The sequence below is a fragment of the Achroia grisella genome, unplaced genomic scaffold (assembly GCF_030625045.1).
Source record: "Achroia grisella isolate CSIRO2021 unplaced genomic scaffold, CSIRO_AGI_Agris_v1 utg461, whole genome shotgun sequence".
Lineage (NCBI taxonomy): Eukaryota > Metazoa > Arthropoda > Insecta > Lepidoptera > Pyralidae > Achroia > Achroia grisella.
Window position 1 is genome coordinate 1805265 of NW_026712871.1, and position 16981 is coordinate 1822245.

Sequence of the window (16981 nt, forward strand, 5' to 3'; positions counted from 1 at the left end):
AATACATTGTTTATTGTAGTATGTAGGTAGTGAGTGAACAGGTGTAATAATCAGGGGCGGATCTACCTAAGGGCTAAGGGAGGAAACAAAGGGGCCCCCAGTCCCCACTGAAACCATATTTAGAATATAAAAAAATATCTAGAATGTTAAATAAAAAACCTATCATAAGGTTGGCAACTCTGAGATCAATCAACACATGCAAGTGCATGTCTATGGAAAGGAACGGGGAATTTCTAGTCGCTTGTTTTTGGTCGGTGTATTTTTTTAGTTGAGTAATAAAATTAGGCAGGTCCCTAAGTAGATTATGCCCAGGGCCCCACAAATTCACGATCCGCCTCTGGTAATAATTGTACTGTTTATTGTACATTAGTAAGTTTCAGCACTGTTACTTTACCTGATAGCGTGTCAATGTTCTCCTTATCATTCTGTCTGTCTGTCCGCACGCCGAGCTCCCGAACCGAATTCTCAGCGGAGTCCGGATTGGAGACCAGCGGCTTCCTTAGTGGTTTCGTTGTTAACCTGATGTGATGGAGCATATAAATTATAAATAAGGATATTTTAAGGTTTGTTAAGGGTTGGCAATGCGCACGAGACACCCCTGGTGTTCACCAGGGATGAAAGTTTGTATGAAACTTTGTCAATTTTGAACCGATCGGGCTGAGACTTTGCATGCATAAAGCTACTATGACGTGTTTTGGTGTATGTACCGTATTTATATTCATATGCATGTAGTAAAAAACGGTTATTTCAATATTACAAACAGACACTACAATTTTATTTATATGTATAGATTTATAGATAAGATAAAATAAACTTACCAACTAGCGCGTCTCTCGGCCACCTGACTATTTAAGTTTAATTCTTTATCTGAAAACAAAAGACACATACATTTTTAATATCTAGAGCTTAAAATATAAAACAATAATAATAACCGAGGACAATTCTCATACCGCTTTACTTCCGATGGTCGCGGGTTCGATTCCTCGCACGGCACAAACATTTGTATTCACGAGTATGATTGTTTGTATCGGTCTGGGTGTTTGCTATGTGTAATATGTATGTATTTATAAAAACAAATGTATTGAGGTAATTTTAGCCTAGTACCCATAACAGAAGCACTGCTTAGCTTAGGACTAGATGGCGCTGTGTGAATTTTCCAGGGTTATTTATTTATTATTGATATAAATATAAAATATGACCCTATGTGTCATATGATCATATTTTATACTTATCTGTTTGACCCTGCAAACGTTTTACCATATAAATTAAAATGGCTATAAAAAATAGGGGTTGATTATAGAGGGGTGAAAGTTTAGGTTTACATTTATAATGCAACATTATAAAAAATGACTAAAACAAAAATAAATATTAGGGGTGGACAACCCTTATAACTTAGGGGTGGATCATATTTTATATTTACATGTTTGATGTTTTGGAGTTATGCAATATATATTATATAGCTGACTTGCAAACGTTGTTTTACCATATAAATTAAAATCGCTATTGAAAAGTAGGGGTTGATTGTAGAGGGATGAAAGTATTTATAATACATTTGTATTTATAATGCAACATAATAAAATATGACCAAACAAAAATAAATATTAGGGGTGGACATGCCTTATCACTTAGGGGTATGAAAAATAAATAGTAGCCGATACTCAGACCTACTGAATATGCAAATAAATATTACTCGGTGAAGTCGTTTCAGAGGAGTATGGTAACTAACATTGTGACACGAGAATTTTATATAAAAGATATATCATTACATAGTATAAAACAAAGTCGCTGTCGCTGTCTGTCCCTATGAATGCTTAAATCTTTAAAACTACGCAACGGATTTTGAAGCGGTTTCTTTTAATAGATAGAGTGATTCAAGACGAAGGTTTATATAATACATGTACATCCGTGTGAAGCCGGGGCGAGTAGCTAGTATATATATAAACGTTTCTTGTTAGAGTATAACTTACCTAAGCTGGGATACAACCGTGGTGTTGATTCATCTACTCCTTTCTCATTATCGGTCCAACTCACTTTCGGAGAGCTCAACCTGTACAATACACACAAAAATTTATAAATTTCTTAAATTTTATTTTTATTTATTTATTTATTTATTTATTTATTAGCATACAAAACAGATTACAGTCAATACAATAATATAATTAGGAGCGTGTAGTTCAGTACAGAACTGGATTGTAATCCAACACTATGTATGCCTAAGAGCTAAATTATATAGACGCATTCAATATACGCTAGATAGCTAGATAAGGTTATATAATAAAAAGTAAACTAAATAGAAAATGATACATAACTACGCAATGCAATGAATTATCATGTTAACAGAATTTTATTTATATTAAAGAAAAGAAAATTGGTACAATGTTAAATATAATTTGTCACTTTACGGTGGAAATTTAATTGTCTCCGGAACTGGACCAGCGTTGAATGGAAAATATCTATATGTCTATTCGAGACAAGAATTTCATTGTATTGGCGACACATTCGAACTACTGGATTATAATAAGAAGTATTATTTGAGTAAACCTGAAGATAAAAGGTGTTAAATAAAAATAAACTAACAGAAATTCAAAGTAATATTTTTTATGTAACACTACCTGAACCGCACAAGTACGTCTGCCTCAGACTAACTTGATATTTATCGTTATATTTCGTTAAATTTACATAATATATTTTTCAATTGTAGCCTACATGTTATTCTGATGTATAAGTTCCATTACAGTAAAGTTTCACCAAAATCCGCTCAGTAGTTTTTGCGTGAGAGTAACAAATATCCATCCGTACTCACAAGCTCAGCACTATTTTAGCGTTTATAATATTGATTAGCTGTGCCTGTGGTTTCACTTGCGTTTAATTTAAAAAATATAAACTATATGTTATTCTGACGTACAAGCTACGGGGCTGTTCAAGTATTACGTAAGCAGATTTATCACAATTATTTACCCCTCATCCCCCGTTGTCAGCAAAAGTAAGCAAAGCTCTTACCCCTCCCCCCATGCTTACGTAAACATTTCTCAATTAATGTATTGTTTTTTTAACAAAGACAATGTGAGGGTTGCCATTCGTGTAAAAAAGTAAATTACGACCGATGACGTAATCATCATACAGACTCCCCCACCCCCATGTCATCCAAAATAGGCAAAGAAAAGAGCCCCCGCCCCCCTATAGTGCTTACGTAATACTTGAACGGCCCCTACGTACTACTGTAAGTTTCACCAAAATTCGCTCAGCAGTTTTTACGTGAGAGTAACAAACACGCATCCATACTCACAAACTTTAGCGTTTATAATATTAACTAGCTGTGCCCGTGGTTTCACTTGCATTAATTTTCAATATAAGATATAGACTATGTGTTCTTCTGACGTACAAGCTTTACTACTGTAAGTTTCACCAAAATTTGCTCAGTAGTTTCTGCGTGAAAGAGTAACAAACATTCATCCATACGCACAAACTTTTGCGTTTATAACATTATTATAAGATTAAGATATATATTTTTAAAGCACTTTTTTATGTAAGTAATTGAAATATAATCTAAATGTCCTCTTCGCGTATATACATGAACAGCACTACGGACATCACGTTATCACGTGACACCCGTGATACCACTCACGCGTTGTCACTCCAGAGTACTAACATGTCACGCCTCTTATCCTGTAATTTCACTTCCTAATCTGCACTACAACCGAAACAGCTTACAAAGCAAGCTGCTTGGCTGAAATAGGTGAGACTGAGGTACATACGCGGACGAGTTTGTACTGTCTTTTTCTATTAAATAAATAACTAATATAACTTACCAACTTCCATGTCTGTCTGTATTGACATCCACATCTGAAAAACAAACAAAAGTACATTTTAACATCTCAGCCTAGTGATTACTGCACCTATTTACGCCAAACAGGACGTAATAATAATAATAATCTCAGGACAATTTACACAGCACCATGTAGACCCAAGTTAAGTTAAGCTAAAGCTTGTGTTATGGGTACTAGATAACTGATAATAATAATAATCTCAGGACAATTTACACAGCACCATGTAGACCCAAGTTAAGTTAAGCTAAAGCTTGTGTTATGGGTACTAGATAACTGATAATAATAATAATCTCAGGACAATTCACACAGCGCCATCTAGACCCAAGTTAAGTTAGCTAAAGCTTGTGTTATGAGTACTAGGAAATGATACAAATACATAGATTTTTTTTGTAAATACATACATATTATACATAGAAAACACCCAGACTGATACAAACAATCATACACATTGAATACAAAGAGGAATCGAACCCGCGACCATCGGCAGTAAGGCGGTGTGCTAAACCATTAAACCACTGAAGTCGTCATGAGCTCCAATTTGGTCGATACAAAAAAAAATGTGTCAATTTATACTCTATTGCTGGAAACACCGATATCGCTAAACCTCTATTTCTCTATTTACGAAACTGCGTATGAAATTTGAGTTTGTTAACGGTGTATACAATCATCGGGATAGATTTCAAGCTCACCGTTGTTTTGTAGGTCGGCCCGCCTGACGCGAGATCGTTCCGAATCGACGTGATCTCGCTCGGGCTCCACTGGCGCACCGTTGGTCTCGGGCTGCGCTGACGGCTCCTCTAGCGATCTGCCAATATAAATAATACTAGCTGTTACCTATAGTTTCGTCTACTTTCGTGAATGTTATCAGGTGGTTATATTAGTAATTACATACTACTATAGCCACTAGACTCTTAAACATGTATCTTAATCACCTTTCAATTCTTCTCATCTCGAAATCATTCCGAACTGACGGTAGATTTGACGTATCATAAGAGACTGTAATAGACCTACATGAATAACGATATTTTGCGTTCTTCTCATCTCTAAATCAGTCCGAACTGACGGATTTGACATATCATAAAAGTAGAAATAGAAATAGAAATAATCTTTATTCAAATAAACTTAATATAAGCACTTTTGAATAGTTAAGTTTTTTTTTTATTCTACCGCTTATTCGGAATGCAGATTCATCACAAGAAGAATAAGCAAGAAACTTGTGTGTTGATCTTCTGTCTGTAATAGACCGAGAGACCTACATGAATAAATATGTTTTGATTTGATTTGATATGACAACTTACCTGTTAGATGCGAGATGATCCACAGAATCGTTCTGAACACCGTCAGATTTGTTCTGACGCAGGACGAGCCGCTTCCTGCTCGGTTTCAACGACAATTTGTCCTCTAGACTTGCATCTGATTCTTCTAGTCCTTCGAATAGTGACTTCTGTATCAAAAAATGATTGATTAAAGTTATTTTATTTCAGTAAATATCTATAGATGTAGAGTCAATGAGTAGAAAGATAAAATGAGAAATGAAGAATTACTGCAAAGGGTTAAAGAAAAGAGACAGATCAGAGATATTATTGAGAATAGAAATACGTCGCCCTAACATGGAGATGGGGCCTACACCATCTATAGGGTGGATCGAAGCCGCTAGAGTCGCGGCAAGTAAGTACATGCTTCCACAATTATGTAAGGCGCAATAGGTTGCCCTAATATCGAGATGGGGCCTGCCCTATACCATCTATAGGGTAGGCCAAAGCCGACGAAGTCGCGGCGAGTACTGACGTTCCTACAATTATTAGGGCGAAATAGGTCGCACTAACATGAGCCCTGAGTTGGGGCCTGCCCTACACCATCTATAGGGCTGGCCAAAGCCGCCGAAGTCGCGGCCAGTACTGATGCACTTCTACAATGATATAGGCCGAAATAGGTCGCCCTAACACCGAGATGGGTCCTACCTTACACCATCTACAAGTCAGGTCAACACTGGTATTTGCGGTAGAATGTTAACGACTTCGAGAGTCTCGCAACGGAGCTCGTAGGTATATCGTGTCGTTTAGTTAGTACGAATCCCAGACTCCCTTTGGTCACCCCTCTGACGGGGAAGGGCGTTTTGAATAGCATACCGAATGAAGAGCGCGGTCATCGGGCGGGCCGTGTGTGGCGTGTGCGGCGTGTGCGGCGTACCTTGTGGTGGTGGGCGCGCGTGGCGAGCGCGTGGCGGGGGGCGGCCGCGGAGACGCGGTAGGCCGCCGCGCCGACCCCCAGCGCCGCCCTCAGCGCGGCCGGGTTGGTCGGCCTCAGCGCCTCCTCTCCCGTCGCTGTCACCGCCACCGCAACCACAAACATTGCACATAATACATCCGACGCGTAATAAATAAACACAATATGAATATGGTGAATTCCGGTAGATTTTTCAGGGTGGGGATCATGTTATTGTTAGTTAGTTAGAAAAATGCGATATATTAAAAGAAGGTAGTTTCATTATTACTCGGTATCGGTAAACTAGTTGCGTCTAACCTAACCTAACCCCCCACGCATATCTGTGAGAGGAGGGAGGCTTTATAAGCCGCGACATTCGGTCGACGAGCACAGAACGTGCCGGTTGTATTTTGGATTCTAAAGTAAATTGTATTAGAGATTGATTTTAACTGGGTTTATTTTTGGATCAACTACAAGTAGTGAAGGTGAGTGTTAATACATTCTAAGAGGGCCTTTTAAACATATACCCGTGTCACAAGTCACGGGTGCTACTTGGGGTTTCGCTTCCGATAGTCGGAATCAAAGCCTAAATCGTCATCATAACTAGTGATTCTAACGTTATGTAGAGAAGTTTTCATTATAAAGATAAAACCTCGATACACTAGAAAGCACACCCCGTGTTGCAATGTGTCAAAGTTTCTTCTATGCGGCGAGTTGTTTAGTATGAGAAACTCCTTGGGGCCTACTATGGAGGAAGAGCATATCCCGGAGTCTGTTTAGGAAAGAGATTTAGATTAAGAAAGTAAAGAATATGTTTTTCAGGAACACAAGACAGAAAATTAACCAACAAACTTAAGATCATCAAAAACAAGCGGACATGGCTGTATGGGCGTAGATCCATTACCTTTCATTTAGAGAACGAATATAACAAAAAAAAAAACAATAATAAAAAGTAAACCTTAGGACCAGATGGCAAACAAACAGAACAAAAAGAAAACAATAGTATACAATAATAAAAAACTAGACCTTAGGACCATATGACAAAGAATAAACAGAACAAAAAAAAATAACACAATAATGAAAAACTAGGGACATGTGGACAGTAAGACGTATAGGTACGCTTCTTGCAACCATCGCCTACCAGAGATCTTGATCAGATCGTCGGTCCACCTTGCTCGCTTGCACCCACAATATTATAACATACATATATATATATACTTACCTAATATGTCAGATACTATAGCTACTTCGATGTGGCTATAATCTTATTGTTTAAACCTATGCATGCATGCATGCACTATGATCGTATTTTGTATGCATTTATTTATTTATTATTCCATGATGGCAGCCGTTATTCGGCTACCATCACCGGCTACCATCATCATCTACCAACCGGCCGGAGTCATTAGATCGACGGTCCGATATGGGGGGAAAAGTAAAAAATTTTGAGTTATCGGTTATCGAAGGGTGTATACTACGTCGTCATTAGGTAAACAATGGCCGAGTGACTTAAAAATTAAACTACCTAGTTTTATGAAGTCATGTAACGATGTTATATTATTACAAAATAGTAATAGTAATTTACTGTCTGTAGTCGACAGATATAAGGAATAATTGGATGGCAAGCTGGGTCGTTTCACTGGGACGGCGAGGGTACGGCTGCGAAATGAGGCCCCGCAGTACTACCGCGACGACTGCTTACGAGCTGCGCGACGTACTGAACGCGAGGGCACCGACTGGAATACGACTACTCCAGTACGCCGATTCCAAAGATGCGGAACTAGACGGAAATTACGGTAATTAACACACATATGTGTGTGTTTCTTCTTTTTTTATATATACTTTTTAATATACAATCGATTTGTCTACATAAAAATTTTAAATTAGTATAAAAAGTGAAGTTATATGTATATATAGTAGATATAGAACCTTAGCTAAGTCCATTTTTGTAACTGTTTTTTTTTTTTGCACAATAAACTTATATTTATTATTACATATGGGTTTCTATGTATACCAGCTGACCCGACAAACGTTGTTTTCCCATGTAAATTAATAACGCTTATAGCGTTAAAATAGGGGTCGGTGATAGAAGGGTGAAAATGTAGGGTTGTATGTATTTTTTAATGACACATAATTAAAAAATATAAATAAAAAAATTTGCCCAAAAAATAAAAACATAATGTTAGGGGTGAACAACCCTTATCACTTATGAGTATGGCTAATAGATAGTAGCCGATTCTCTTACTGAATATGCAAATAAAATTTCATAAAAATCGGTCCAGCCGTTTCAGAAGAGTATAGTAATTAACATTGTGACATGAGAATTTTATATATAAAATAATAACAGATTAGTATATGGTCTACCTTCCAGTCCGGGCATTTTCCAGCTAGTTATTATGATGAATCTTTTTAATGATATTTCGAATATTGAAATATTCTTAGACGATAAAATAATGATGATGAAAAATCACGTTTATTCACTTTAAATAAAGATTTAAACAGCTTACACTCCCGCGGACTGAAATTTAAAAAGAGTAAATGCCAATTCATGATGGAGGAAGTAAAATATCTAGGATATGTTATATTGAAAGAGGGGATTGAGGTAGATCCTGATAAAATGGAGGCAATTAGAAAACATCCCCACCCGTCTGATATATCCGAATTACGTTCATCCCTAAGGTTTGTCAATTTTTATTCAAAATTTATTAAAAACAAGTTCTATTTTAGCTCCCTTATATTCGTTACCGAAAAAAGGGATCACGTGGGGGTCCCTTATATTCGTTACCGAAAAAAGGGATCACGTGGGGGTCCCTTATATTCGTTACCGAAAAAAGAGATCACGTGGGGGTCCCTTATATTCGTTACCGAAAAAAGGGATCACGTGGGGGTCCCTTGTATTCGTTATCGAAAAAAAGGATCACGTGGGGGTCCCTTATATTCGTTATCCAAAAAAGGGATGACGTGGGGGTCCCTTATATTCGTTATTGAAAAAAGGGATCACGTGGGGGTCCCTTATATTCGTTATCGAAAAAAGGGATCACGTGGGGGTCCCTTATATTCGTTATCGAAAAAAGGGATCACGTGGGGGTCCCTTATATTCGTTACCGAAAAAAGGGATCACGTGGGGATGGGAAGCGGTATTAACAGAAATTAAATCTATTCTTATGATCCGCAGAGTATTAGCACATTACGACCCCGATTGGCCCTTATAAAGCCCAATTTACACTCAGCCCGAGTGGGCAAGGAAGTGAGCAGCACGAGAGTGTAAACACATTACTTCCTATCATTAGCGCTGCCACTCGCGATCTATCAACGCGCAGCCCAAACTACTAGGCGGATCGGACTGAAATTTGGTTAATTAGTTTAGATTGCAATAAATCGGTTATCGAATGAGGATATGATGATCAAAAGACACTCACACGTATCAGGCAGTAGGTCCTTGAAGAGTGGCGAGTCACCATACGGCCGGGCGGCCAGTGTCAGCATTTGCTCATGCACGTTCTGCCCGCTGGCGCTGCTGAAAGACAACATTGTATATGTCATATATATATATAGAATTGTCTTATATGTGTGTATGTGTGTGTCTCGAAAGGATGTAGTCGAAAACAACTTATAAAAAAACAGATATCAAAATAATTTTATGAATAAAAAAAAAATTCTCGTATCACAATGTTAGTTACCATACTCCTCTGAAACGTCTTGACAGATTTTTATGAAATTTTATATGCATATTCAGTAGGTCTGAGAATCGGCTACTATGTATTTTTCATACCCCTAAATAAAAAGGGTTGTCCATCCCTAACATTTATTTTTTATTTTTTGGACAATTTTTTTTTATTATGTGTCATTAATAAATACATACAACCCTAAACTTTCATCTTACTATTTTTTTCTTTATTGGGGGTTTTGGGCTATTATTAGGTGCTAAGACCTACATAGATCTACTGTACTCGTCTTTCAAACTTCAAAACGCATAAATCTTTCCCCCTTTTATCACCAACCCCTATTTATATTGTTATAGTGATACTAGCTGTCCCGGCAAACGTTGTTGTGCCTTAAAATAAAAAAAAAATTAGGGATGGACTACCCCTAACATTTAGGGGGATGAAAAATAGATGTTGGACGATTCTCAGACCTACTCAATACGCTCACAAAATTTCATGAGAATCGGTCAAATCGTTTCGGAGGAGTATGGGAACGAAAACTGTGACACGAGAATTTTATATATAAGATTAGTACATAAATTTATATGGTAAAACAACGTTTGCGGCGATTGTTATTAATATTAAAAATCTTATTAATATTAAAAATGTGAAAGTTTATGAGAATGGATGGAAATTTGTTACTCTTTCACTACTGAACGGATTTTGTTGAAACTTTACAGTAATATAGCTCATGCATCAGAATAACACATAGGCTATATTTTACATTGTAACTAGCGGTGCCAGCGACATCGTTCGCGTTATCAAAAACACTTCATACATATTTTTGGATAACTTGAACCGTTTACGCAACGGAAGCCCACAAGTATGAATAATATTTCTCGTTTTTGGAACATTTCTCACTGATGCTCCGCTCCTATTATTTAAAAGAGCAACACGCAAGTTTCTTGCTCGTTCTTCTTGTGATGAGACAGCTTTCCGAATGAGCGGTAGATTAAAAAAAATGTAATGACTATTCAAAAGTGCTTCAATGTAAGTTTATTTGAATAAATGATTTTCTATTCTATTCTATTCTATTGGTCGTAGCGTAATGTTATATAGCTTAAAGCGTTCCTCGACAAATGGACTATCCAATACAAAAAGATATTTTCAATTCGAACTAGTAGTTCCTGAGATTAGCGCGTTCAAACAAACAAACTCTTCAGCTTTATAATGTTAGTATAGATTTAACGCGGGTAAAACCGCGAGTACAGTTAGTATATAATATAAAACTGTAATTATTGAGCTTACTTGAGCAGTCCCGTGTTGTTGGCATGCAGTCCGAGGCCCAGCCCGCTGCCTCCTAGTGACGTGTTAAACAGACCGCCGCCGCCCAGGCCACTGTCCAGACCTGAGTCAATTTACAAAACGTTACAAAACAATTTATTGGTTTTCTCACAAAAAGGACTATTACAATTTTTTTTATTGTCCATATTAGTGAACTAGTGTAGGCTCCTGTTATCTCTGTAGTATTACTCCTTTACTCAACCTCCTCTATGCATCTGAATTTCACTGTTGATTTGTATAAATTTATAATTGTATGTGTATTTGTATGTATGTATATGTGTATGTAGTTATATTTATATATGTATAATTATTTATTAATATTATGTATTATAGTTTATAAGTATGTTTGCATATATATTTATATTTAATCATATTAAAGTTATCTTCTTTTTATTTTTTAGATTTCAATTTCAAATTTTCTTAATGCAACGCCTATATGAATCTCTGTTTGCCCAATAGTTGACTGGGAGAAAATGCCTCGAGGTGTTAAGTCCGCCATGTGCACCGTTATTTATATATATTTGTGCATTAGTTTTAACAAAAAAAAAAATATTATTATTATAAATGTGAAACCAGACCTCAATGAATTTTCAAAGCATTAGAAAACTTTTCTTTTTTTTTCTTTCTTACAAGTGTACTATTAATGTTATTGTATAGCCATAAAACTAATAATGTATAAATTGACAACCCCTATGGTTTAGCGGTTTAGCACTACGCGTTAATTTATCTCTTTAGGGGTGGAATTTATCAAAATCCTTTCTTAGCCTACGTCATAGTAGCTTTATGCAAGCAAAGTCCCAGCCCGAGCGGTTTAAAATTGACGAAGTTTCATACAAACTTTCATGCCCTATTTTATTCCCTTGAGGGTAGAATCAAAATCCTTTCTTAGCGGATGTCTACGTCATAACATCAACCTGCATGCCAAATTTATCCTGTGGTTCGAGCTGAGCGTTGATAGATCACTATGTCAGTCACGTTTGAGTTATATATATTTAGATATACAGTATGGTGTGTACCTGTGCGGAAGGAGGTGTTGTTCTGCGGGAACACTCCGCCGCCGAGGGCTCCGAAGGCCGGCGCGGGGGGCTTCGCCCCGAACGGGGCCGCGCCCGCGCCCAGGCCTCCGCCCGGGGCTCCTAGTCCTCCACCTGGCTCAGGACGAACGTTTATGTGTATAATACCCTAGCTTTTGCCCGCGGCTTCTTTCGCGTTAATTCATCCCCTTAGGGGTGGAATTTATCAAAATCCTTTCTTAGGGGATGCTTATGTCATATTAGCTTTATGCATGCAAAATCTCAGCCAGATCGGTTTAAAATTGACAAAGTTTCATATAAACTTTCATCCCCTATTTTATCCCCTTGGGGGTAGAATTAATCAAAATCCTTTCTTAGCGGATGCCTACGTCATAACATCTACCTGCATGCCAAATTTCAATCCGATCCGTCCAGTGGTTTGGGCTGTGCGTTGATAGATCACTATATCAGTCACCTTTGAGTTATATATATTTAGATGTACGTACGGGTGTAGTACGAAGCCGCAGTAGCTAGTATATGTATATGAATAATATGAAGTTGCCAGTAGCAAAAAATAAGTTGATATAACTCACCGAGTGTGTTAGGCTGTGTGTTAAATCCAAACGCTGGTTGACTGTTCGCTGGTTTCCCAAACGACACATTGGAGAACAGTCCGCCCCCAGCCGTGGAGGTAGCCGTGCCGAAACCAGTCGACAACCCGCCAAACGCTGTACATGTAACAGTACCTTTAGTTATTTATATATTACAAATGACTAACGCAACAACAACAATATACGTCAAATAATATACGAGGGTGGGGGGAGGGAGGGAGGGAGGGAGGGAGGGAGGGGGAGAGAGAGAGAGAGAGAGAGAGAGAGAGAGAGAGAGAGAGAGAGAGAGAGAGAGAGAGAGAGAGAGAGAGAGAGAGAGAGAGAGAGAGAGAGAGACAGTATAAAAACTATAATCTGCGTCAAATAATCTTATTTGACGCAGATTATAGTTCAGATATTCAAATTCAAAAATCATTTATTCATGTAGGACATTTTACCAGCTTATGAACGTCAAGTTTTTACATTATATTTTTTCCCTACCGTCCAGTTCGGTATATATATCCAATTGAGAAGAACTGGCAAGAAACTCAATTGAATTACTTTTTTTTAAATCCAGTTTATTTACAATGCATAAGTATTTATATAGGTGTCTATGTCTAACATTAAATGAAAATCCCGTACATGAGAACTATTGCCATGCACGCTCGTCATTCAAGTAATCGTTTAGTGAGTAATAGGCCTTGCTATATATTGACAGCATCCGCAAGCATTAAAACTACATTAAAGAACAACATACCCGGAGCTGTGGACCCGAACGCCGGCGCTGTTGTTTGCTGAGGCTTGGCACCGAAGAGGCTGGTATTTCCGAACCCACTGAAGCCCGTGTTGGCTGGCGTAGTCCCAAAACCGGTTGTAGCTGGTTTAGCGCCGAATAACCCCGTCGACTGCTGGATAATATAAAATAAAATAGAATAGAATAGAATAGAATATAACGGACGGCCACGGTGGTCTAATGGTTTAGCACACCGTACTAAACCGCGTGACCGTGATAACCTGATTTTATCTAAATGTCGTTGGCCGTAATTCGTTTTACAGCCAATAAAATACCAGAGTGTTATAAATCTGCCAGAAAAAAGATTTAAATGTCAAATAAAATACTTCCTTTGCGCTTACTATAAAAGAAATAACGATAAAATAGAAACTGAGAAAGATTAACTAATAAAGATTTCTATGTTGATTATCGATGCCTCTTACTTGTTATAGTAATTATTTATATAAAAAAAAACATCTATTAAAAAGAGCAACACACAAAGTGATGAAAAAAGAAAGATAGAAAATTTATTATTTGGTACATATACTGAAAATAATTTTCAAATTTTAATTTACAATTTATCGGTTTATATCAATTTCATTGGTCCAAATAGGTCTCCGCTCAACATATGTCGTGACGGGGTGCCACGACGCTGGTATTCTGCGGATACCTTCACATATAATAAATATAATAAAATAATAATAATAATACACATACATACATATGCTGCGAAGCCGGGGCACTCACCCCGGCTTCGCACTGTAATGTACATATATTAAAACCTTCCTCTTGAATCACTCTATCTATTAAAAAATCAGCTTCAAAACCCGTTGTATAGTTTTAAAGATATAAGCATACATAGGGATAGACAGCGACAACGACTTTGTTTTACTATGTAATGATTGTAAGGTTTAAATAATAGATGTCGTTCAATACATTATGCGAGGAATCGAACCGGCTACAATGGAATATTGAATACCTGATTTTGTGTTGTGGATCCGAAGCCAAACGTAGATGTATTGGTGCCAAATGACGGCGCTTGTGTGGTTGTAGCGCCGAATAGTCCTGTACCTGAATAATTACAAAAACTTTCATATTAGAGTTCATAATTCATAAAATGGCGCTGTGTGAATAGTCCTGAGATATTATTATCATTGCGTAGATAATAGAATAGAATAGAATAGAAAATCATTAATTCCATAATTAAGCACTTTGAATAGTCATAACAATTTGTTTTTTATCTACCACTCGTTCGGAAAGCTGTCTCATCACAAGAAGAACGAGCAAGATTTAACTAGTTTACATTTACTTTCGCAAATATAAATTAATTTACCCCCTTAGGGGTGCAATTTATCAAAATCCTTTCTTAGGGGATGCCTACGCCATAGTAGCTTTATACATGCAAAGTCTCAGCCCGATCGGTTTAAAATTGACAAATTTCCTACAAACTTTCATCCCCTAATTTATCCCCTTGGGGGTAGAATTAATCAAAATCCATTCTTATCGGATGCCTACGTCATAACATCTACCTGCATACCAAATTTCAGCCCGATCCGTCCAGTGGTTTGGACTGTGCGTTGATAGATAGTCAGTCAGTCAGTCACGTTTGAGTTATATATATTTAGATGTCAAGGGGCAGCGCATTCCAGTTATAAGCTGTTCAAATTCAAAAATAATTTGATCATGTAGGACATTTTACCTTATGAACGTCATATTTTTACATTATAATTTTAGCGCCCCACATCTTCGTATACACCGCGCTGGGCAACTGCTAACTCGACATCTTAACTTTTTTTTCCGCGTCTCAGTATTTTTATATATTTATGTCTAACATTAAATGAAAATTCAGTGCATGGTACCAACTTCGTCATTCAAGTAATCGTTTAGTTATAGGCTCTGCTCAGTAAATATTTTATTTTTAATTAAATATTCTAAAATATTTTTATTTTTTTTAACTATTCCCATAAAAAAGCTAAACGCGACGCATCGTATATTATGAATATTTAAATGGCTATATTATTATGGAAATATAAAAATAAACAAATTACCCGTAGTGGCTGTGGTCCCGAATGCCGGTTTCGCCGCTCCGAACAGTCCCGTCGACGCCGTGTTATTTTGCGTGTTGCTCCCGAACGAGAAAGTACCTGACAATTATACATTATTATATATACAAATACATAAAAAAAAAAAAAAAAAAAAAAAAAAAAAAAAAAAAAAAAAAAAAAAAAAAAAAAAAAAAAAAAAAAAAAAAAAAAAAGGAATGAAGAAGTGCTTGAGAGGATTAAAGAAAAGAGACAGATCATAGATATTATTGAGAATAGGCGGGGAAAATGTTGGGGCACTTGATACGACACGACGAACTAATTAACAACATTATAGAAGGAGAAATAGATGGAAAGAGAGGAAGGGGAAGACCGAGACACAGCTATATCAAGCAGGTTAAAGAACAAGTTGGAGTCGTGTCGTATCAACAGCTAAAAGGACTGATGGAAGATCGTGGAAGGTGGCGGGAGCTCCACCGACAAGAGCACAGCTCTTAAATTATAAATGAATAAATACAGTTACATGGAGTTACACGGGAGTGTTAGTAATAGAGTTCTTGATTATAATAATATCTCAGAATAATTCACACAGCGCCATCTAGTTTCAAGCTAAGCAGAGCTTGCGTTATGGTTACTAGATAACTGACACATATAACAAATACATATTTTTTTTGTACATAAATACATATTATAAATAGAAAATACCCAGACTGTTACAAACAATTATATTTATGAATACATATGTTTGTACCATGTGAGGAATCGAGAATCGAACCCGCGTATTATACATAGAAAACACCCAGACCGATACAAACAATTACATTCATGTATACAATTGTTTGTGCCGTACGAGGAATCGAACCCACGACCATCCGATAGAAAAGCGGTGTGCTAAACCACTAGACCACCGAGGCTGTCAAAATGGTATGTATATTATGTATATATTTACAAAAAAATATCAGTTGTCTAGTACCCATAACACGAGCTCGTTTGTACCGTGCGAGAAATGCAACCCGCTTATGTATATTATATATGTATTTACAAAAAATATCTATGTATTTATATCAGTCATCTAGTAAACACGAGCTCTGCTTACACTGAGACTAGATGGCGCTGTGTGAATTGTCCAGTTGTTTATTATAACAATAATAATAATAATCTCAGGACAATTCACACAGCGCCATCTAGACCCAAGTTAAGCTAGCTGAAGCTTGTGTTATGGGTACTAGATAACTGACACAAACATATAGATATTTTTTGTAAATACATACATAATATACATAGAAAACACCCAGACCGATACAAACAATCATACTCATGAATACAAATGTTTGTGCCGTCGAACCCGCGACCATCGGACGTAAAGCGGTGTGCTGGACCGCGTCGACCACCGAGGTCGTCATTATTATTATATTAGTGATATAGTAAGTCTGTCTGACCGGGCGTCTGTCCGAAGCCTCCGCCGGAGACGATGCCGCCGCCGCCGAACACGCTCGGGGCGCTGGTGGTGGCCGGCTGGCCGAACGACGCTGCGAACATACACC

The 16981-nt window shown here is 37.3% G+C and overlaps 1 protein-coding gene across 1 annotated transcript in view; it reads right to left on the reverse strand.

Annotated features, from left to right (window-relative positions):
- The window catches only part of LOC131845263 (nuclear pore complex protein Nup98-Nup96), an 80096-nt gene that overhangs the window by 38692 nt on the left and 24423 nt on the right, over positions 1-16981 (reverse strand). The window contains exons 8-22 of the mRNA XM_059194303.1: positions 16877-16966; positions 15444-15539; positions 14375-14466; positions 13381-13531; positions 12627-12761; positions 12037-12141; positions 10985-11084; positions 9452-9549; positions 6018-6151; positions 5126-5271; positions 4517-4632; positions 3810-3843; positions 1968-2047; positions 819-867; positions 395-519 (exon numbers count right to left, since the gene is read on the reverse strand). Of these exons, the coding sequence (XP_059050286.1) occupies positions 395-519; positions 819-867; positions 1968-2047; positions 3810-3843; positions 4517-4632; positions 5126-5271; positions 6018-6151; positions 9452-9549; positions 10985-11084; positions 12037-12141; positions 12627-12761; positions 13381-13531; positions 14375-14466; positions 15444-15539; positions 16877-16966 (1551 nt within the window). The remainder of the gene's footprint in view (positions 1-394; positions 520-818; positions 868-1967; positions 2048-3809; positions 3844-4516; positions 4633-5125; positions 5272-6017; positions 6152-9451; positions 9550-10984; positions 11085-12036; positions 12142-12626; positions 12762-13380; positions 13532-14374; positions 14467-15443; positions 15540-16876; positions 16967-16981) is intronic.